A 23,668-nucleotide genomic window follows, 5' to 3' on the forward strand; every position below is an offset into this window, starting at 1 on the left:
GTGGGGTTGGCTGGAAAGGTGGAAGAAGGCAAACTGGCAGCGCAGAGGAAAACCAATCTGGGCTGCTGAAGAGTGGAAAGACATTGCCACTCGGGTAGAGAAGCTATCCGTGAAGGTCCGTCATGTAGATGCTCACATCCCCAAGAGCCGGGCTAATGAAGAACATCGTAACAACAAACAGGTAGATCAAGCTGCGAAAATAGAGGTGTCCCAGATAGACTTGGATTGGCAACATAAAGGAGAACTGTTCCTAGCTCGATGGGCCCATGATGCCTCAGGTCATCAGGGCAGAGATGCCACCTATAAGTGGGCACGAGACCGAGGGGTGGATCTAACCATGGACAGTATCTCCCAGGTTATCCATGACTGTGAGACATGCGCTGCGATCAAGCAGGCCAAGCGGGTGAAGCCTCTGTGGTATGGCGGGCGATGGTCCAAATACAAGTATGGGGAGGCCTGGCAGATTGATTACATCACACTGCCTCAAACCCGCCAAGGCAAGCGCTATGTGCTCACAATGGTAGAAGCCACCACTGGGTGGCTGGAGACCTACCCTGTGCCTCATGCTACTGCCCGGAACACCATCCTGGGCCTGGAAAAGCAAGTCCTTTGGAGGCATGGCACCCCTGAGAGAATCGAGTCTGACAATGGGACTCATTTCAAGAACAGCCTTATAAACACCTGGGCTAGAGAACATGGCATAGAGTGGGTGTACCACATCCCTTACCATGCACCAGCAGCTGGGAAGGTTGAGCGGTGTAATGGACTGCTTAAAACCACCTTGAAGGCACTGGGTGGGGGGACTTTCAAAAACTGGGAGATGCATTTAGCAAGAGCCACCTGGTTAGTTAACACTCGAGGTTCCACCAGCCGAGCAGGCCCTGCCCAATCTGAACCCCTACAAACAACAGACGGGGATAAGGTTCCAGTGGTGCACATGACAGGTATGCTTGGAAAAACTGTTTGGGTAAAGTCTGCCTTGAGCAAAGACAAACCCATCCGTGGGGTTGTTTTTGCTCAGGGACCAGGTTGCACCTGGTGGGTGATGCAAAAGGATGGAGAGACCCGATGCTTACCTCAAGAGGACCTTGTTTTAGGGTGAACTACCCATGGCTCTGTATTTGTATCAGTATCAGCATGTATATTTGTATATAATTTGGGTAATGCATAGATTTATATGGTTAAAAAAGTTAAGTTTCATGTAACATGTTAGTATGGGAAAAAATTCGGGGTGGATAATGTTGGGGTTTTAGTTTAGTCTTAGGTTTTCCTGTTAAAGGAATTTTCTCCCATATGCATGTTGCTAGGGGACAAATAGCTGTACTTAAGAAAGACAAAAAGGGGAGTGGGGCGGGCCTGGCTACTCTTTTGTCTACACCTGGGTGTGGGGACAGTTCGCTCTGAGCGTCCGGAGAGAGAAGCTGCAGAGAAAGGAGCTGCTGCTTCTTTCTTTTTGGCCGTTCTTTCTTCCTGCTGGAAACAACGCCGGGACCCCAAAAGCCGCTTTCCCTGCCCTGCTGGAGACCGAGCTGTGGCTGCCCTGCTCCGCTGCTGCTTCGAGTTTTCGCTACGCTGTAGCCCTGCTCGCCCTGCCTGCCTGGGCCTCCGTGGTTTTTTCCCATCTGGATACATCTCGTCTGCCACCCGGGATTTGCCGTTCGTCCCTGCCATTCCAGCCTGCTGTTCCTGAGAGCCCGGGATCAACTGCCCAGCGGTTTGTGAAGCCTTTGTCCCATCCCTCCCCGGGATCCCAGGGCACCAGAGCCGCGGGTTTCCCGAGCTCGCTCCGGAGCGCCCCCTGCAGCCGCGGGGGAACCATCGCACCTGCCCTGCTCACCGGGAGCCGCCAGCGCCCCTGCCGGCTGCGAGCGGAACTGCACCCGAGGGGAAAGGGCCTGACAGCCGAGAAGGCTGGCACTGGGTTTGTGATTGCTGTTACTGCCAGAGTTATTGTTGTTGTTTTGTTTGACTGGTTATATACATATATATATAGAGTAAAGAACTGTTATTCCTATTTCCCACATCTTCGCCTAAAGGCTCTTGATTTCAAAATATAATAACTTGGAGGGAAAAGGGGTTATATCTGCCACTTCAAGGGGGGCCTCTGCCTTCCTTAGCAGACACCTGTCTTTCAAAACCTAGACAATAGCTGAAATGAACCCAAGCTATGGCTGACAAAAGCATTTGGTCCTTTTTAAATATATACACACACCCCCCTCCCCCCAACAGATTTTACCTACCTGTCAGATTGCTGTAGAATTATTTTAAGAACTTTGATTTAAACCAGGTTTTTTTGATTCAGTTATCACCATTTAGACCTGCCTGTGTGCCTTTGAAAATGCATCTTTGGACTTTTTCTTGCCAAATGAAATACCTGAAGTGTTTGTGAAATTTTGGCCGTAAGTAAGTTGTTGAGCAGAATCTAAGCACATGTTTAAGTTAATTTGTCGTAAATACTCTTGCCAACTGACCTGTTGGCAAGAATGTTTCACCAAAAGGGAAAAAATAAAAGCAAATTTCTATTTCTTCATTTCATTAGAAATCTGATTGAAAAAGCTGCACTGATTTAAATGAGAAACAGAGAATGAATATTATAAGCTACTTCATCCAATCCAAACAATTACGAGACCAAATTGCAAATATCAGGTTTTCCAAATGAGCAATTCAGACACAAGCAATAGGCTGAAATACATTGGCAAGTCTTGTAACTTCAAAGAGTGTAAAATCATGGGAACTGATGTGGCCTTTCTAATTGGGCATATGTGCATCCCTCATCCATAGCAGAGCACATCAAACTGCTAGACAGTCAAAAAACATCCTGGAGAGGCAGCAAAGTATCTATTACATCTTCACTCATGCTAGTGAACTGCCCCATTTGGAAGTCTGCATCCACCCCAGCTCTCCAAGTCCAGAAAAACATTCTACACTTCTGACCAGCTTTTCCCCAACTATTTGCTTTCACACAGAAAACAGAAATATATTTGAAAATTATACAGTTTTCTGCAAAAACCTTATCACGTTCCATATAAAAGATCCTCTACTATTGCAGCATTTTTCAGACATCTGCAGCCCAGGGATAAGAAATCCAAACAGGTATAAGAAGTAATATCTTTAGACCCAAGTGCTCAATTTTAGTCCAGCTGGTGTTGTCACAAATACCAACAAAAGCCTTCTGATTTCTGCCATCATTTACCTTTACTAGATAACTTTCTTCTACTCTGAAAGGACAAAAGCATTAAATTCAAAGAGAAACTGAATCAAGTTTAAAAGTGATTGGGTGAAGTTTAGTAGCAGTTTTTACATTGCTTTTTCCTTGACTCAGTCCTGCAGCCTCTAATCATTAGCTGGACAGCTATGCTATGTGATTAATTTATTTAGGTGTTACTGTGATGCACAAATGTATATACTGAAAAGAACTACAGTATTGCTTTGCAGTAAGTAATAACCACGTTCCAGTAAGTGATTCAGTGCCAGAGTCTTTAGAAATGCGATCTTATGCAGCTTAATTAAAATGAAGTGCCCCTTTCAAGGTATTTGCTCTAATTCTGACTGAAAAAGTCCACTATGTGCTACTGGAGTTGGAAAAAGTGGTAAAGCAGTTTCTGCAAAGACTTGTTTTGATAAACATGAGTTCAAGAATAAAGCTATTTTGGGACATTGCTATGTCTGCAGCAAGACAACAATTTACTGAATGGAAAGTGTTGCATACCAAGAGAGAGTGGAAAGAAAACTCTTCACTTGCCAAAGCTGAAAGAAAACAAATTCTAACAAATGCTGTTCACTTGTCTGGAGACATGATTTTACTCCTTGACTTTGCTCAGTGGCACAAAAACTCAATGATTAGAAAATACATGAGCTAGCATCTTGACCTGGAATATTTCCACCCCTTCAGTAATGGTTTCCTTGCTGTTTATTTCTGAGGAAAGCGGGGAAAACAACAAGCAGAATGGATAGAATGGGATCCAAAGCCTCTTGAGTTTAGTGAGAGTCTATTCATTGCTGGCTGTGGACACAAGCTCAGACCCCAGACTGGTGATACCTCCAGGTTCCTCTGCTGGGTGTTTGTCAGTGACAAAATCTGACACTCCCATGACACTGTAGGGGGCCGGGGGAACAAAGTTAGCACAGGAATGTCTGCATCCCATTAAATCCACATCCACTCAACATAAAATGAAGGCTCCTAATGATGATGACTGATGGAATAGGCACTCCCACTGCCTGACAGATCCAGAGTGAAAAGGGACAGAACTCAGGTTGTAAGTTACTGGCTCAGGGTTAGCAGAGGACTTGGCCCTCAGCAGCAGTGCCCTGCTCCTCAATCCTTTGGCTCAGCTCATTGGCAATTTCTCTTCTTATTAGTTAAGCATGACAGAAGAGCCCGTGTTTGAAGGAATATATAATCTGAAATGTGTATTTAGATAAACCCTGGTCAGAAGATATGCTCACAGCCTGGCTTTCATTCAGCCTACATGTCAGTCTGCTCTGACATGTCCCCAGCACTAGTTCATCCTCCTCTTTCACTCCCTCAGTCACACTCAAGCTTGCAATTGAAAAAAAAAAAAAAAAAAAGGCAAGAAAAGATAGTGGCTAAAAAATAAATCTAAATAATCTTTCCCCATAGTTCATACTTTGAGACCTCAATTCAAATCATCACTACAAACTGAAAAGCATCTGGAAACCCATGGCCTCAAAAGCACAGCCATTGGCTACCATGCAAAGGTTGTTTTCCAGCTCTCAAGCCCTGTTTGAATTTCAGGCTTCTCTTGTGTAGCAAGAATCTATTGGCTCTGGAAGAGCTGAGAGGAAGCAGCCATGGTCCCCCGCTTTTGTCGTGGTCTTTTTCCATAGGAGAGAGACAACAGTCTCCACGGGTCATGCAAGGGTCCTCTGATTTCAGGAAAGCACGATCCTAGGGGACAGCATCAGCTAATTGAATTAAAAATAATTTCAAATTCTTGCACTGATTCATATAATATGTCTCTTACATAATGAAATTTTTGAGTGTTAAAGGAGTCTAGAGTGTCCTTTTTCCTTCTGACAAAATGTAACATTTTTGTTATCTGGCCCAGCCATACTCTGAGTTTAGTCCTGCATTGCACTAAGCATCTGATCTAGTGCAGCAGAGTACTGGTTGCAAGAGGCATCTCCTGGTGCTTTCACAGACACTGTCATTAGTCTCTGCTCTTCAGAAGTGGAGATGAACTCTTCAAAATAATTCAGAGGAGACACTGAAGAACGTGTCTGTTCTTCCTACTTATGGAAAAGTGGAATTCATTTTGTTTTGGCGATATCAACAAGCAGGTTCACCTTCCTCCAGCAAATATAAAAGATTCTTTTGTACACAGAACTTACATTGGGCTATTATTTCCGGGACAGAGTCCATTCTCCAAATTGTGTGCACTGGGGGTTGTGTAACTTCACCAGCACTGGCAGCAGCAGGAGCCCTTGTGAGGATTAATTCCAGCAGGTGTTTCTATATTTTACTGTGCTGGTACCAGAGTGCTCAGCTGGGATTTGGCTGGGGTACCCAGGCTAGACTGCCTCACATGTGATCTCTTTCTTCCATAGTCTTATCTACTGGCCATCACCACAGTCCGGGAAAAGCCTTGCATTTATTTATCTGTCATGCCTGAAAGTTCCATTTGTTCTGTTATTTGGAAAAATGGGAACTTCTACTAAAGCCATCTTCACTTTCCTCAAAATACTTTTTATTCTTTTCTTGTAAGAGAAACACTTGCATCTGTATATTTAATTCACATTTTGTCATGTAAGTGACAAGTTACAACCTTACTCCTAAAATAAAGCATCATCACGTGATTAGGTAGCCTGTCTCTACCCTTCAAGGAGGTCAAACTCTATTTTCACAAAGGATCATAAATGGTAAGGCTGAGAAGCACATACAGCACTGGGCAGGGAACAAAGTGAGATGATGAGAATTGTACAGATTATAAACCTGCTGATTAAGGAGATTAATAGGAAAGTAAATTGGCAGCTTGATAGGGATCAGGTAATTACCACGGAGGCCTTGCGGAGGCTGAGGCGGTCGGAGCGAGCTCTGAAATAGGCTTCATCAAAGGACGTGTGGCTGCCCTTCAGCTTCTCCGACAGGTTCCGGTAGAGCCGCTTGGCAGCGCTGGGGGATGATGGCATGCTGTGCTTTTTGTTCTGCAGGAGACTTAGGTTATGCATTTGCTGGGTCATTTTCAGCCAGGGGTTTCTAGAAGGAAAACAGCAGCCATTTAGTGAGGTTTTGCTACACCACCATCACTGATCAGAAGTGTGTCACTGAAACACACCGTGACGAGGCTGCTGTGGCCAAAATCACTGTCACACACGGCTTCTGGACACATGGACACACGTTTTGGGCTTTTTCAATGGCAAATTGCTCTTTATGGAATTAGAGCCATGGATATCTATGAAGACAGAGAATTAAAGATGGAAAAATAAAACAGACCACCCCAGAATTATTTGCTAATTTGTATAAGGAGGAAGGGTTTCAATTGATAAGGGAAGCAACTTTTTGACAGAGTGAGTTCTGGTAATACAGGTGTTGGAAAAAATGACACCCAGAAGTAAATGTTGCTGTGGACAGTTTCATACTGAGTGAGTGGCTCCTTCCTCAGGTAGTGGGCAGGCACTGGTTTTGTCTATATATTGTATCACCTTATCCTGCTCTGTGTTTGCCCTGTCCATTTAGAGTACAAACCCTTCCAAGCGGGACTGCTGCCTCTCTCTGACTGCTTCACCTAATTGGATTTACATATTATCTCATAATTAAACAATACTTTCTATGCTCTATCATCACAGCAATTTTTCTGTATTAGGAAAAATTGAATTAATATTTAACTCTGGAATTACATTATGTGGGAATAATTTTGCCCTTCTGAAGGGAAGATAAGAATCAGATTTGACCCAACTGCAGGCATAGGAAGCTATCCTCATGGATTTCTAAGTGAAAAGGTGACAAAAATGCACCATTTCTTCACACTTCCTTTTTCCCTGACAAGAATGTGTACACATCTCTAAGGCAGAATGTCTCTCTAGGAGACTTCACAGTTGTAACAGTAAACCTGGCTAGCCTTTCAGACTATCTTTTCTGGAAATAATCTTTAGGTTTTTTGTACTATGATACAAATTCTTTCTGTTCTCATGGTCTCAGCCTTCTTTTAAGCAGATTGGATGGCAGGACCAGACTTTAATGACTATTTCCAGTAAAAGCATTCTTTACTAAACACTCACCCTGCTGTTGAGGCTGGTTTTGGCAGGTATTTGTCCTTAAGATTAAAGACGCCACCCAGGTCTACTAAGCTTTCTACATCTTCCATTCTCAATGCACACTGTGGTGAGCAGACATCCTGAGCATAAAAGTATCTTATTACAAATAATTTCACATATTCTCCATGCTCCTGGGTTATTGAAGAGAGACCAAGTCTCTGAATGAGGAGAGAGAGAGTCAACACAATTGTCATATGTGATGAAAAGGCTGTTACATTAGAACAACAGTGTGTGCAATCAGAAGGGAATTATGTGAGCTGCATCACTGAAATGAATGTGCAAGTGTGGAGATGATCAGCAGCTCTCTGGGACTCAGGAGGCAGCAACACTGCAAAGATTTTTGATTGATTTTCTCTGAGTTTATAGAGTAAACTGATTATCCACCTTCCACTTTTCTATATTACTAGTATTTTAAAGAAACTCAGCAATTTTCCAAATTTAATAATAATTTCTCAGTTACTTAGAGTAACACTTCCAGTTTCTGTTAGTACATAGTGCTACAGATTGTCCCACATAAATTTTTCCTCTTACCTCTGTTCTCAAGAGTTTCTTCTTTTCATCAATAAAGTATGGGTCAAAACACAGACACAAATAGTAAGTAAAACTAGGCCAGTAAGTGCTATAGGCATGTTGGTAGAGGAAGTTTCAATTTCTCAAAATAACTTGATTCCAAGACTACAAGTTTCGAATACCAAATACCACACAGTTAACAGTGAACTCAGGACAGAAAGAACAGTTTGCATTTGCCACACGAACCTAACCACCCTCAAGATGAGGGCAAAGAAGAATAGACACAACCAATTCTTAATTCGAAGGCAACTCAGCACACTCACTGTGTCTGCTTTGGGATTATGGCTTTTTATTTGAAAAGCAACAGGCTCAGCACATCTGAGTGGCACAGGAGAGGTTACAAGCTTCATGAAGCCAATGTGGGAATTTACTGAGGAGCTGTGTAGATACTTGATAAGTTTACATTAAAAAAATTAGGAACATCTACTTAGTAGGACTTCTACCTATTGTGGTATTATTAAACAAAACAAGAATGCCTGGTATTAAAGATAACAAAGCTTATGCCTCTGTCAGTGTTCTCTAGGCTGATAAAGTCCTCCCTCTGTCTCACTAGACCAAACTACCTGCTTGCTGACTTTAATACTCTCAAGGATTTAAATAATTACCAAAAAAAGGTATTTTGCCAGCCTGACTCCCCAAAAGCCCTATCTATTCTCCAGCCTTCACTAATGCACAAAGTGTATTTGTCTCCATCTCCTTAAACTCAGTTGCCCCGATGTTTGTCACAGAATCTCTTCAAAGTCATCAAGTTCAAGCTTTTCTTGAGAAGCAGAGAAGTTTCAAGAATCCCAAATTTTTACAGAGAACAACTTGACAGCAGCATTTTCTTTTATAAGAAAATACTAACCTGAGCAAGTAAAGGAGAAGCACCTGTCAGTTTTTGGACAGTTTTCCAGGAAATCTGAGTCTTTGGGAGAAGTGTTCTAGTGACACCTCTCCCAGTCCAGATTCAAAACTCAGGTAGTTGGCAGGGCTGTTTTCTCTGTTCCAATGTGTACACTGTAAAAAGAAACTGGAGTCTCTAAGTATGTTACAGCATTCTAGAATGCTGGTGTAGGCTTTGAACCAAAGCAAATTTATGCATCACTGGGGTGCTAATCTGTGTCACCAACCCAGAAAAGTCTCAGAGCAGTTAAGTAACAAGTCTGTTTCCCATGGCATGGGTTAAAGTTCTCATGGACTGTGACTAAACATAGTTTGACTCCAGATATTACAGTTCCTTGGAGTTGCTGGAGCCCTTCCCACCCTGATCTGGTCAATGAACCATCTAAACAATGACTTCCAAGGATGGTAACTGCAGTGTGCTCTTGTCAACATGGACACTTTGTCAGTAAAGAGCCAGAGCAGATCCCACCCAAGTCTGACACTGATGGAAGAAGAGAACAGAATCTTTTATAATGCCATCAATGTTTCTACAAAGTCAAGAGCAGGTGAATCTATAGAGAAGCTAAGTAAACACTCTTGAAAGTGCAGCTATTCAACAATAAAACAGATGGCATCTTTGCTATCCACACAGAATTGGTGAATCACAAATGACTTGAAACATAGACATGTTCCCTGTTTGCTCACCATCAATATCCCAAACAAGCTCAGGGAATTAATGTGGAACAATAAAGCAATAGCTGGAATGACATGATGCAAACGAGCTGCATTTTTTCACCAGTGTACTGAAACAGTAAGGTGTAAAATGCTACTGCAGATGATCATACTTAACATCCTTCCTAGTCACACACAAGGTATGAAATGAAAAAAAAAAGAAAAAAAAGGCAAGTTGCGTATTCTGGAAAACTTTCTGGAAATGGGATCTTATTAGGCTGAAGAAATTACTCACAGTAGAGCAATGGGAATGAGATTGGGCAAAATCATGGGTAAAAATCATAATAAGAAATAAGAGTTCGATTCACATGATTCTGTGATGGAAAGCACAGGGGTTTTTGGATGTTGGCACTTTTTTCATTTCCTGAAAGAAGTTTTAGGCTCCTTCTAAAAGTTATTATTTTGATTTCTTCTACAACCATATCCTTGCCTCAACAATCAGGTGAAGACCTGAAATGTGCATTGTCTTGATTGAAACAACAAATCCCCCAGCTGAAATGCACTTAGCCTAAGGATATATCATTGTCAGAACTAAAATTGTTACAGCACATTGAAGACTAATAATTTAGAAAAAGGAGATGTGCAGAACAGACCCATTTGAGATTTTCACCTATGGAAGCCTCTGCACAAAGCTGACATTGGTCAGGATGACATAAGAACATCTCCGTATGGTTTGGAGTAGCCCTGTGTGATCTAACTTGCATCCCCACAGCAAGGTGAGCACTGCAATAGGCAGCACAGTACCAGGTTTTACTGAGAAGGGCAGGACTAGACAAAATAACAACAGCAGCTCCCCTTACAACCAGTGATAATTAACAGCAGTTTGTATTTCCAAGAATTAAAATGCAATCTTGCAGCAGATCTCTGGGGAAACAGTTACTGCCCTACCCTGGAAATACCCCTCAAACCAGTCTGTGTGACTGTCACTGTGCTACACCATGAACCAAACCAGGGACCAAGGTCTCCCAAAACACATTTCATGCTGCACATCCTGCAGCTTCATCTTTGTGATCAGATGTCTACTTGCACCTAAGCACTGCAGTAACCATTTTATTCCCCATCACCAGGGTCCTTTAAAAGCCAAATTCAAATACAAATGAATATAAAATAGTTACCTTTATAAAAGCTTAATGTTTTTTCCTTTCTAACTGTCAAATCTTGACCTAATATTCATGTCTCTTAAAAACATATTGCAGAGAAAGAAAAATAAATACCTAAATTATAGATCACTCTCTGTTGTCTGTGGCACATATATGCTACACTCTATAGACAGGTGCACTGGTAGGGCACAGCATAGCTGTAAAAGCATTCTCTTAGGATTTTAGGAAAACACAACAGCAGAGAAACCACTCAACGCTCTATGTTTATGAATCAATCTTACACTTGAAACTAATAATTAAGAATATATGCATTAAAGTGTTAAATTTGACTTACCAGCTTAGGATATCCAAGGCAAAACGTGAACAAGTTGCTGGTAATTGTCCACTGTCTTCCTTCAGTGAATCACATTAGCTTTGCTGTCTCTGCTGGCTCAGCCTCTGGGCAGAATGAGTAAATCTCTTCCTTACACTGCATGAATGATCAGATATGAAAAAGCCTATTACTAGTAATTACTGAAGTCCAAGATTGCTGCTAAAGCCTCAGAGCCAAACAGTATTTAAAGCAAGTAGTGTTGTATCACAGGTAGACTGTTTGGTGCCTCAACTCTGCCCCAGTTACCTGTGCAGCTGTAGGAGTGACTAACATGTGAAGCCTCCATGTGAGAGATGCCATGACTTCTTTGTGCTTTTAGCTGTTGTAGCCTTTAAAATTGATCAGCAGCACAGTGTGCAAATAGAAAAAATAATTACAGCCAGAGTAAACAAAACTGTGATTGTAATTAATTTGCCATGAAGTGTTGCAGGATCCCCACTGCAACAAATGACAATGAAGTATGAGCAAAAAGAAATTAATGCAGCCATCCTCAAGCAGCTGGTTTTATGCTAAAACAGTAAAAGGAGGGGGGGGGAAATTCACAGTGCAGTAGTGCTTGTTGCATGTGATGTATTGTTTCTTCTTTCTCCAAGCAAGCTACCACTACAGCTGTCTGCAATCATAGCAACAAAAGCAGCAACCATAGCTGTGGGACATCTGCAACATCATTGGAAAGCTCCCAGCCTGAACAGGTTAAGCCGCAAAAAGATTATTAAATGGATAACAAAAACACACTCTACGGATGTTTCAGCTAAAGCAGATCCTGTAATGTCTGTATTTGGAGCTTCCAAAATAGTAGAACAGTGATATTTCAAAATCTTTATTTTTTTTTACTATTGGGCAAAAAAAAAAAGCAAATGCTGGAACACACAGAAACCCACAAAAATGTTACAAAGTCAAATATGAAATATTTGAAATACCCATACACAGAATTCTAAAAACAGTGAAGGTGAGAATCAAAGATAAACAACAATCTAGAAAATTGTTATCTTTCTAGACAGTCCACTGGGTTAAATTCATGCAAATTCAATGCTCCAGTGCAACATCTGATAATAGAAAAGAACCAAAACACACCAGTTCCTGGGTCTGTCATAGCCAGTGACCATTAATATCTACAGAAAAAGTATTTTTGATTGCTTTTAAGGAGATACCAGAGCTACTCTTACAATCTGCTGAAATTTTTTCCCTGGATTTATTCAGACATGATGCTTGATTTTTGGAAAATGTTGGAAACATCCCAAAATCTGTTGATCAGCCTGATTCTCCCACACTTCAAATCTCAGCTAAGGATGCTGTGCCTCATACCCAAGTGCATCCGTTTGCTCAAGTAGCTGAAGCTAAAATGTAGTCCTGGGCCTGATGTTTGTATGTCATGGAACATGAAGTTAATCTGTATTTTTTAAATCAATCTGGATATGGATCAAACCATTCTATGGGGGGTTTTCCACAGGCACACATGCATGCCTATACACATGTGTGTAAACATGCACACAGATGTATTTCCAGGGCATAATGAGAATATCAAATGCAAATAGTTACATGCTTTGCTGCAGCAGAGAATTGCAAAGTGCTATTATGATATCCTATGCACGACATTCCTTCTCCTGTTCCATGAAAATCACAGGCCATCTGTGTACAGGATTCCCTCTTTTGTTCAGCTCCTTCCAAGGATCATTAGCAGAGAGCTGACTGAGGTCACTGCTCCTTGCCAACAGAAGGAAATTGGAAATCTTTCGAAAACCACCAAATACCTCTTTACCACTGAGATACTATCTGGAAATAAGCATGCTGAAAATCTGAAATGTCTAAGTCAGTTAAAAATAAATGTAAGCCTAAGAATTCCATTTTCAGTGGTGTGTTAAATAGGGATGATCCTTCTGAGTCAAAATCCCCAATTAAGGTTTTTTTGGTCTGTACAGACCTCATCTAAGGAACTCACTTGTAAAGGAATTCTCAATTTCCAACTGTTTTCAAGAGGAAAATCTAAAGTGAGTTTGCAGAAATTAGTCTATTCTTAAACATTTTCTAGCAATTTCTCATTGTGGTTCAATACCTCTTCTCTCTTCCTCTTTCTCCCTTCAGCTTGGTGGAAAGCAGCCCTTTTACAATTGCCATTTCAAATATTTAAATGCTTAGGCCTTTTGCTACCCAAACGGTATTTAGTAGATAGTAAAAGTCAGGAATTTTTCTTGCCCAAGCCTAGTTCTGTGAAATACAATTAGTTTTTTTGTATCAAGTAAATACATTTATAATCTTCTTGACCTATTCATTAACTTGCTCAAAAGCCTGAAGACACAAAACAATGCTCAGTAAGGTAAAAGAAGTAATCATACATTTAGCAAATGATAAAAAATGAAATTATTAAAAATTATTACAGAATGTTTGTAAATAAGCGTGAGAGGCACCTACACCCACTTCTGGAAATGAAGAAGACTAAAAGACCTACAGAAACAACCCCCTGGGTTTATGATAAAACACGTGGAAGCAGATCCTTTAGTCTGGTCTCCTGCAGAAACCTGCCCATCCTCAGCCTTTGATGCTTCCATTAGAGGACAGAGAAGTCATCCAGTTATTATTGCACTTGCATTCCACTCTTCAGAGTTGCACAGAGTATTTTGCTGGCTGTACTTACACTGTTGACTTAACCTATTGCGACAGGTTTTCCTTCCATGATTGATGAGTCTGAAAGTTCCCTACATGCAGCACACAACGAGAGCTGATCCCACAAGCTGCTATTGTTCTTACTGCTGCTAAAGCTGCACATTTTTGTGAAGATGTACATTTAGTGGTACATTTTGTTTAAAGAGGCCACCCAAATTGGCGGTTTCATTGACAGTCACCCAAACCTTCACCCTGTGCTGTTCTCAGCTTTGCACTCCACAGGTGTTTTTAGCTTTATGTTGGCCATTAACTACATTTAGCGAATTCTGTTTGTTCCTCCCGGACACTGGGACATTTAATGATGAGGGAGGGAGGCGAGGGATGAGGAGTGCTGTGTAAGGTCTCGGGCTTTCGCGTCCTCCATCCATCGATAGGTGGCAGCGTCCACCCAGTTCTCCAACATCCTGGAATGGTCCCTGGAGCGGCGGCCACACAGGGACCGCCTTGTCCCCAGGACGCGAGGTCCTTGCAGACGGCGTTCCAGTAGGTAGCACGTCCTCCATCCCCAAAAACCAGCGTTCCCGTGTTTTATATTGCATGCGCCGTGCTTGTGAACAACATTTGGTTTTTCCCACTAGAATCAGGGTGGGAAGTTTGGAGCGAAGAAACTCACATGGAGCCCGACTTTACTTGCAAATAAGTCAATAGCAAAGCTGTTGCCATCATAAGAGACAAAGCTGTATTTTACACTGTTCATAATCACACTAAAAGAACAAATATTGCTCAAATATCAGCTCTCCGTCTGCTGTCGGAGCAACGGAGCTGGGCAGATTGGATACCTGGGAATGGGATCTCCACCCCCCTCCCAAAGTAACGTGGTCAGGCTAACTCTGGCATCTGTGTGCAGTCTCATTTTTAAAATCCATTACTAGAAACGTAGTTAAAGAGATTCTTCTCCTTGAAACAAAATAATGGTGTGGGGTTTTTTTCATACAGTCAAAAGTATTCAGTGGGAAAGGTAAAATAAAAACAAAACTACTCCCCCAAACAACCGTATAAAAGCATATCTTTCTTTGTCCCCACACTCATTCTTTCTTGCACATTTTTATACATATAAGGTACTGTAGTAAATTCCAACTCTGGTTTTGGCAATTCCTGCCTCTCTGGCTCCTTGTTTACCTATCATCTTTCACACATACCCCCTTGCCAATTTGTTAATTTTCTGTCCTATTCCCTGGTTTCTTGTGTTTCTCCAAGGACATTGATCTGAGTCTTACTGTTTCACTAGTTACTTTAGCCAATGTACTTGATCCAAATCCACAGCAAATAACCTATTATCCACAGAGACACAGAAGTATTCAGTATGCTTATAAAAAAGACAATTATTTCCCAGTTCATCAGTCACAGACGTGATCAAACTTGAAAAATTCTGAAATTGTGAGTGAAGAAAAAATAATTGCATTTGGACTAAGTTTAGCAAAGAATTTTCCCAAGTGTTCTGAAATATTTGAGGCACCCGTGGTGTAAGTGAGCGAATGGAACTGGGCTTGGCAGCCCTGGCTCCCCCAGGCTTCCTCTGTAGCCACGGCTCCCAACCCACGGTTCTGTCAGCCCAGCCTGGAATCCGGCACACCCAGGCTCTGCTGCAGGGCTGAAGTTGGCAGATGCACCAGTGCCTGGGGCTTACAGACTCCCACTTCCCGAGGACGGATGCAGGGGGGAATTCTCCATCTTTGTGGCAGCTATGGACTTGGGGCTTGTATTTCACAATATAATTTTAGATGAACTAGCAGAAACTCAGAACTGTTTGGTCAGAATTCCTTAAAGATGGCATGTCTTTCATACAGTCACAGTGGCTTTTTTAACCCTGATAGTCTTTTTACTTGGAAAATTCCTGAGAATAATAATACCTGGCTGCAGTGGAATAGGATCAGGCCTGGGCTGCCAGAGCCACAAAACTACTGAGTCATTTGGGATCTTTTGGAGTGTTAGTTAGGGTAAACAGAAATAAAATAATATAACAAGGCCATCAGATCCTCAAAGCCCTTCCTGTTTGAATCAAGGAATCAAAGAGCAGCTGCTGTTACCTATCAAGAGGCATGCTTGATGGGAATGCTGCTCTACTGCAAAACCAATGCTGAGCAGAGCTCTTTGCTGATGGTTCCTGCAGTTGTTCCCCAGATTAGGAAAAATCCCTAAATCTGTGCAAACACATCCTGCTTCAGGAAGCCTATAAAAGTACATAAGGCCATTGGACATGTCTGAAGATATTGCTGTTCCTCAGAAACAAATCACCCAGCTGAACGTCATGGGAATAATGAAGTTGTCAGCGACAACAGGCGGCTGTGATGTTTTGTCAGCCTCCTGTTGATTATGTTATCTAGTCAGACACTCCAGACAGAGATAATTTATGCCATGTATTGTTTAGCCATGACTACTCCCAGCTGCACTGCATTTAATTCAAGTTACAGCAGAACATTTTACAAACAGAAATTAACAGGCTTTTCATAGCCGGCAATTTCTAGATTAGGAAAGAATAAAGAAAAAACCAGAATGTAGTGAACTTGAGCATGGAACAAAGCTGAACAGAGGCAGACACACACCATCCCAGAGAAGTACCTTCTTTTTTAAGCTAAAGACATTTTTAGACTTGTGACACAGTCTTTAAAAAGAACAAAAAGACCATATAGATATATAGATAGGTGTCATTGCAACTTTTGTATGGTTGCAGTAAGTAGCAGTGTACTTATTAATATAAGGCCTATTTCCAAGATTGATCACCCTTTTCTTCAAAACCTGCTGTATAAGAGCATCTATTATAAAGTACTACATGAGTGTCATTATTTTTCATACTGAATACAGGAACAACTTAGGTAACAGATGAACAGCTTCCTGCTGTTCTGTGATCCCCAAGCACTGTTTATTTCACTATAAATGCACAGTATTTCAGATACTCCTTAAAGAGAAGATTGTTTGCCCTGATAAAAGCAGAAGTCTGTTTATGGGCAATGATTTTAACATATTAAAAACAGACATTTAAAAAGAAACACATACACAAAACCAACAGCAACAACTAATCCCCCACCAAACAAACCACAAAAAACCCCAGAGTAAGGTACCATTTCAGGAAAACTTTGCTGCTGAGGACAAAGAGTGGGAAGAGAGGGGCTATTTTCAAAGGGTAACATTTACCTGGGGAGAATAATTTGTTCAGATCCTGATGGAGACAGATTGTTCTAGAGAAGAACAATTCAAACTAAGAGCTCATTTGTCTGCATTATCGGAGGAAGAGCCACAAAGAGATCTGTCTCCCTGGACCAGCTTTTGTGAATAGCCCTATAGGTTATCTTTGCAATAGGGAAACATCCCCTTGCCTGGCTGTGAGCATTTTCCACAGGCTGGAATTCATACTGCAGTCATTTGGTCTTTTGTGGCTGTTCATTTACATTTGAGTTTAAATGAAAATAACTCTGAGGAATTCCAAACCAATGTCTCACAAGGAGCAATGCAAAGTCCTAAACAGAATAGAAGTGATTGCTGTGAAGTAATTCTAGATTTGCCAGTGGCACTCTTTTTCACAATGGGTTCAAATGAACATTTAAACATTCATTTTTTGCTGAGCAGTTATGATAGCTTCAAATAATGAAGATCCAAGGTTTACTGCAGAGGCAGTGCACATGGACATAACAGTTTTTATTGAAACCTTTTTATAATTTAGACAGACAAGGACATATGATTGTTTATCTTTTACAAGGGGTGTGGGGCACAGCAAAATCAGTGCCAAAATTCAAAATATGGGTTTGTTCTTTCCTCAAGTACAACATTTCAATAAAAGTGAAATTAAAAGGCAGGAAGTGCAACCAACTATTTTCTGTTTAGAACATAGCAGATCTGTAAAATACTTTGCCAAAAATCATTCCTTTTATATTGTAGTGGAGGCTTTTAAAAACTGGAGTGGTGAGAATAGCAGTTCATGAAAATATCTTCTCATCACTTTTCTTAAGCTCTAAACCTGATGAATCTGTTTCCTTCCAGTTAGTCATGTCAGCCTCTCACTGAGCAATAAACATCAGTTCTTGGCCTTGCTGTGTGGCCATGAGTCCCATCCCCACCACACAAACAATATCAGAATACAAAGTGATAATTGCTCCCTAATGAGCACACACTTTTTGGATGGATTTAGTTCACAGCCTCTTTTCCCATTTCTCTCTCTTCATCACATCCAAACTAACGCATCAACCAACTCCAAAGGTGAGAAATTAACCTTAAATAAACTCCTACTTTTCATGGCTGGTTGCAGCATGCCTTACTCTGTTTTCCAACAGGTCAAAGAGAATCTGATTCAGACTATAAAATGGTTGGTTTTATCTCCCATATTCAAACTCTGACTTAGCAAAGTCCTTGGAAAACAGCCTTCAGGCCAATTCTTCAGGAGGGGTTGTGGTATAGGCTGAATCCTGACGTGTTAGCAAAAGTCTGTGAACTTCCATCCTGTTCATAGCCCCTCTGGGACATGCTTTACTCCTTCTCACCCATCCTCAAATCAGAAAGAACAATGCTGGTTAATCTTGGGGCAGGAGGTGCTTAGAGCACACAACAGGATTCTGGCAAGTGCCCAGATCCACTGTGGGTGGGAAAACCAAGGCCAGAGCTGGTTTAGTCTCAGGACCTTTTGTTCTTTAAATCATGGTAAAGCACTTGTTAGTCCTAGAATAGAGACATTGGCTGGGAAAACCTTTGAGATATCATGCTCACTTGCCCTAAAAGTTTCCTGTATCAAGAATGTTTGGTTATCAGATGTTCACTTATGCTTCTGTTACATGCAGCAAATTGAAAATATTAAAAATTAACTTCAAAAACTATAAAACCCCAACTCCCCAACAGCTTATTATCAATAACTACTACCTATATTTTATAAATTAGGTACTTCAAAAGTGTTTGTACATCACCATCCAGTTATTACATTCATTAGTGTTGTCACAGCTGACAGATGTGAAATATAATTTGCTGCTGTGTTAAAAGACTGAATATGGATTTGGAAATGAGGACTTGTGGTCCAATGAAACAACACTCTCTGCAGCCAGAACTGCTGATCTGATTTCATCTGAATTGTGTTAATAAATATTTGCAAAACCAGGCAGCTTAGGTGGCTTAATTAAGAAAACACTTGCTTTTCACCTTTAGTAATTAATTTCCTTCAGGGTCAGCATTTGGTGGTCTTACAGCTATTGCCCAAACTTCTACACACTTTGGGATGATTAATGATCTCTGTTCTGGAAAATTATGAGGTGCTATAAGGAAAAATTAACAGAATTCACACAATGTGAAACCTCTCCCTGAGTACCTTTTCTCTGCACTTTTTTCTTAAAAGGGGCATGGTCTGTATGAATGTGTGTCATAGAAAACTTGTAATGAGTACCCCACAAACCTGCACGGAATTCTCTCACGTGGTAATGCAGCCAGTCAGTCTCTGCTATAGGCAACATTGAGCCCAAGTGAAATCTTACAGATATTCTTACAGATAGTGCTGGCAGAGAATTACCCCTCAAATAGCACTGGTCAATGTGATACCTGAGCCTTGGGACCGAAAGAAATGTTCAGGGTTTTACTTCAGATGCTCTTCTTGGTTTCAGCATCAACCATCCTCCCAAAAACACCCCCTCACACATACACACTAAGCACAAACACAAAAGTGTGCATATTTTTCACACCAATTTTAATATCTGTTTTGTGACTTCTTAAAAACAGGAAAATAATATGCTTTAGGTCATATTCTGCAGCATTTCACTCTATACAGGTCTTTTGAATGATTGCAACTGAGAATATATTTTGCCTCTTTGCAGACACCATTCTGGGAGAAGTCATTCTGAGCCTCTCTCCACTTTTCCAAACAGGCACAATTGCAGCAGATTCCATACAACATCCAGCGTTCCTACTCAGCTGGAAATAAAGCCATGGATTTGCAAGGAGGTGGACAATAGTTTATTATATACATCTATATATATATATATACATATATACATAATCATCTAACAGAAAGTCTTGCGCTCCATTTTGGAATTGGAAGCACCTGATCTGTTCTCTTGCCTGTACTTTCTAATAAAACTGTGTAGTTTGGTTTTAATTAGGGGCCAAAATTAGTAAGAAGTTGAAAATTAGCCGCTATCAGTATGTAGGGTGAATTTGTTGTCTGTCTTCATCTTTTATCTAAATTGGCTGAAAAACAGAAGGTTAATTTGGTTATTCCAGCTGCACTTGAGAAGAAGCAGAGTTAAACATGAGTCATTGGGTTTGTTCTAAGAATTGCTGGTGCAGATGGCTCTGTTGCCTGCTGCTCAATACAAATAAGGTGACTTTTCTTGAAAGAAATATTGAACTACAGAGAGGGAGAAAAAAAGCCAAGCTGGTATGAACAACTTCAACTTTGAATCATAGATAAAGAGGAACCATGAAAAAAATATAAGAAACAGACATTTTAAAATTTTAACAAAGCAGCTTTCAGTGACAGAGTAATCCTTTTTACAATATTCTGCCAGAAGACTAAGATACATTTCCACACTGACTTCAGTACAGAGATGGGTGTTTTCTACTGGAATTACTGCTCTAAGTACAAACACTCAAAATTTCTGTGGATTGCAAATAGACGGAACAGGAAAATGAAAGTAGGGAGAGTGTAGGGAGAGTTTATCTAATGGTTACTCAGTATACTTGTGAGAGAGCTGGAATTGGACATTAATATTGTTCCAGTGCCTATTTATCCCTCATGATATGGCTTAACAGAAATGTTGGAATTTTGTCCAAATTTGGCTCATTTGACTTTTATTTTACACCCTCCCCCCTTCAAGAAGTTACCATGGAACTGAATTTTCAAATTATTGACATGCTACATTGATACTTTTGTTTGAAAAGCCCACAGATTAGATTACATGACGTTAGAACAGAATAAAGCTGGTGGCCAGTGAATGATTCCATCATTTTTCTTTGAATGAGTCTATGTTGAAAGCCAGCTTAACACTAAGAAATGAATCTGTACTTCAGCAAAAGCTAGAGTATTAGTATTTTAGTATCATAGGAAAGTTTGATTACTGAGCCCATTGTTATATCACAGTTTCACAGTTTAAATACAACTGTGAGACTGTGATATCATTTTTTTATAATACAGTTCTTCAGATTTTCTGAAGAACACCCAGACACTCAAAAAAAATTGTTCAAAGAGGTGCAGTCCTTAAAGAATGATTTTTTAGAAGCGTGAGAAATTCAAGACTAACTACCAGCCTCTCCTGAAAATAGGCATCTAAAACTGAATGCTCTGATATATCAGCACACAAGCTGTGCTGGGAGAATACGAAATGATGAGACACACAAAAAGACAAGTGAAGCAGTTGTGTTTTCTAACACCAGAAGAAGCACAGATTCAAGCTTAATAGTACCAGTCCACCACCACAAAGATTGCATAGAATTCTCTCTATTTATACCAGAATTTAGCTTTTAAATATAAGTAGTAGAAAAACCTGATTTATAGAATTCCAAATAATTTTAATATGAGTTTAAAGAAATACTGTTGAAACCAGAAATTTTGGTCAGAATTTTTTCACAAACAATGAATGACAGAATGGCATTTTAATATGCAGCATTTTGTTCAGTAGGCTTTTGAGAATATTATAGAGAATACAACTGGTACTTTCGGCCAGAATCACTTATAGAGCCCTCATGAAAAATAAGGAGTTTAGGCTTAAAAGTACAAAGAATTTTCTCTAATTTTACGTGAAATTCCACAGCTCCATGTAACATGATCTTCATTCCATAATGGGGACTTCAATTTTGTTAGCAAATAGTAACAACCCTTCTAAATTACTGCCCTTTTCCTATCTCCTACAGATCTGGTGGCTCAGATCCTAGGTTTGGTTAGGGACTATCTCCCAGTGGGTTACAGAGATGAAACCTCACTGCACATGAGAAACACCTACATTCATCTCCTTCTTGAACCCTAGATTCACCTATCCAAAACAAAATCACAACACAAACACCAGCCCTAACAAACCTTGGCAGTACCAAGCTACTGCTTTTCTGTGTTGTCAGTCAGCTGTCAATATGTAAAAGAAAACTATTTCTAAGTTCAGACAGTATTTCCAACTGTGCACATGGTGCTCACAGTAGATGACAGTGCAAGAATTAAATGTCACTTACATAACAGAAATACGTTGGAAACATGAAGTGGGAAATAAAGGAGTGATCACAATTATACAAGAAAATCCAATAGGATTGCAGTGGCAAACTTTGAATTTGCAGTGAAAATTGTCTTCCTGCAAGATATGTTTTTTTCAGTGCATGCTGCAAAGCAGAGTCAGTTCCTTTTAATTTACTTCATCTATCTGCCTAGACAAAACAGCAGCTGAACTGTATTTCCAAGCAAACAATTATATAAAACTAGGTGTCTTCCCAGAATTTTTCCTCTCCTTGAAAAGCAATGCAGAAAATTAAGGAATTACTGTACTAAGAATTAATACATCCATATGTGTCTATTTTAAAAAAAGAAACTGAGAGTTAGAATACATTAAAAAAGGAAATATTAGATACCCACAAGCAGTTTTCAGACATTATTAGAGAGCAGTTCCTGAAGTATAACTACCAGGTAAATAATTTTCTGTAAATAGCACTTTTGAGAAAACTGATTGCAGATGATTTCCAAATTAAAATAAAGGTGAAATTCACTGTAGCAATTGCTTCAAATTATACAACCAACTAATTATGAAGTAGTCTCTTTCAATATGAAATAATTAATACAGATGATTAGCATACACAGATGGGTGAGAAAATTAAGCTTATGAGTGAAATATGAAAGTAATGAAAATCTGAAAGTAATTACAATGGAATTTTCCCCCATTTTCTCACTATAAAGAGTATGTTATATAAGTTCTATATAAACTCATTTTCACCTCTGTCTCTGAGAAGACAAGCAGAACACTGCTATACAATATCAACTATTTCAAATAACACCAGATTTTACACTTTTGTTAATCCAGGAACAACTGGACAAGGAAATATAAAATCCCAAACTGTTTCTTTACAATTGACAGGTTATGATTAAAAAAGGTCAAAAAAGGACATTTGCATTATCTGTCTTGTTCTGAAAATAGTACTGTATTAAGAACAAATGATACAAAAATATAATCAAAAAACTTCCAGAAATGAGAAATGAATACAATCAGTCAAGGATCAGAAATTCCCATCCAAAGCTACTGAGCACTAACTACAAAAGGCCAGGCAATTTTGATTGGTTTAACTCTTTTGCTGGACAGCACAGAAGATGTGGAAGATTTTCTTAGCCACAGGCTGAACATTCTGCAACTTTTTGCTACTATCCACCATTCAACCGTCTTTGCTCTTTATTGGCACCTTCTATGAAATCTGAACAGCCAAGCAGAAAGTCTCTTTAACCTTCACTGATACCATCACAGCAGCTGTCAGAGAATCCAAATGTGGAGCATCCACCTATCACTTGTTTGGAAATAGATTATTTAAAAAAAAAAATCCTGAAACACATTTTCTTTAAAAATTTCAAAGGCTTAGCAATAGTGATTTCATAAGGGAAATCACTCTTGCATCCACAACTTCTTCTAAGATAAAGCTCAAGGCAGGAAGAGATGGTGAAAATTGAATCAGTACCAAAAGACAGACAAAGGATAGATTATACAGAAACCAAAATAGATGGTAGTTTAAGTTCAGTGATGAAAAAATTCCTTGTCTTACAAGTAGCCAGTCTTCGATAAATAATTCTCATCAGTTAAAACAGATACAATTTCAGTCAGTAGAAGAAAGCGAGGTGCTGTTTTAGTAAATCATTTTGAAAGTCCCTATAGATGCATATCTTGATCATTCAATGAGAAAACTTCAAAACAAATGGTGCAGGATGTGTTAAGACATCTTTAGAATGGATTTGTGACAGGATCTGGGAAAGGAAAACATACAGGGGACTTCTAAGAGCAACTTCTGAACATAATTCTTCAATTACAGCAGCAGTTCAGAAACAGCTGAAAAAATAGGACACCTCTGTTAGGTGTATTCTGTGCCAGAGAAAATAGGAATCTTCTTTTCCAAAAGCTAAATGAAGCACAACTACACGGACTCTGCGTTACAATGAAGGCAACACTCT

At 40.1% G+C, this 23,668-nt stretch overlaps 1 protein-coding gene across 2 annotated transcripts in view; it reads right to left on the bottom strand.

The window, feature by feature from the left end:
• The window catches only part of ANKFN1 (ankyrin repeat and fibronectin type III domain containing 1), a 121,453-nt gene that overhangs the window by 67,596 nt on the left and 30,189 nt on the right, over nt 1–23,668 (bottom strand). Inside the window, exons 2-3 of one of the 2 annotated variants that reach the window (XM_048323958.1) lie at nt 10,876–11,010; nt 6,016–6,217 (exon numbers count right to left, since the gene is read on the bottom strand). In XM_048323958.1, coding sequence (XP_048179915.1) covers nt 6,016–6,201 — 186 coding nt within the window. In that variant the 5' untranslated portion in view covers nt 6,202–6,217; nt 10,876–11,010. Of the gene's footprint in view, nt 1–6,015; nt 6,218–7,239; nt 7,355–10,875; nt 11,011–23,668 lie in introns of those variants that run through there. The other variant, XM_048323957.1, reaches the window with a different exon arrangement.

The sequence above is a fragment of the Corvus hawaiiensis genome, chromosome 19 (genome assembly GCF_020740725.1).
Source record: "Corvus hawaiiensis isolate bCorHaw1 chromosome 19, bCorHaw1.pri.cur, whole genome shotgun sequence".
NCBI lineage: Eukaryota > Metazoa > Chordata > Aves > Passeriformes > Corvidae > Corvus > Corvus hawaiiensis.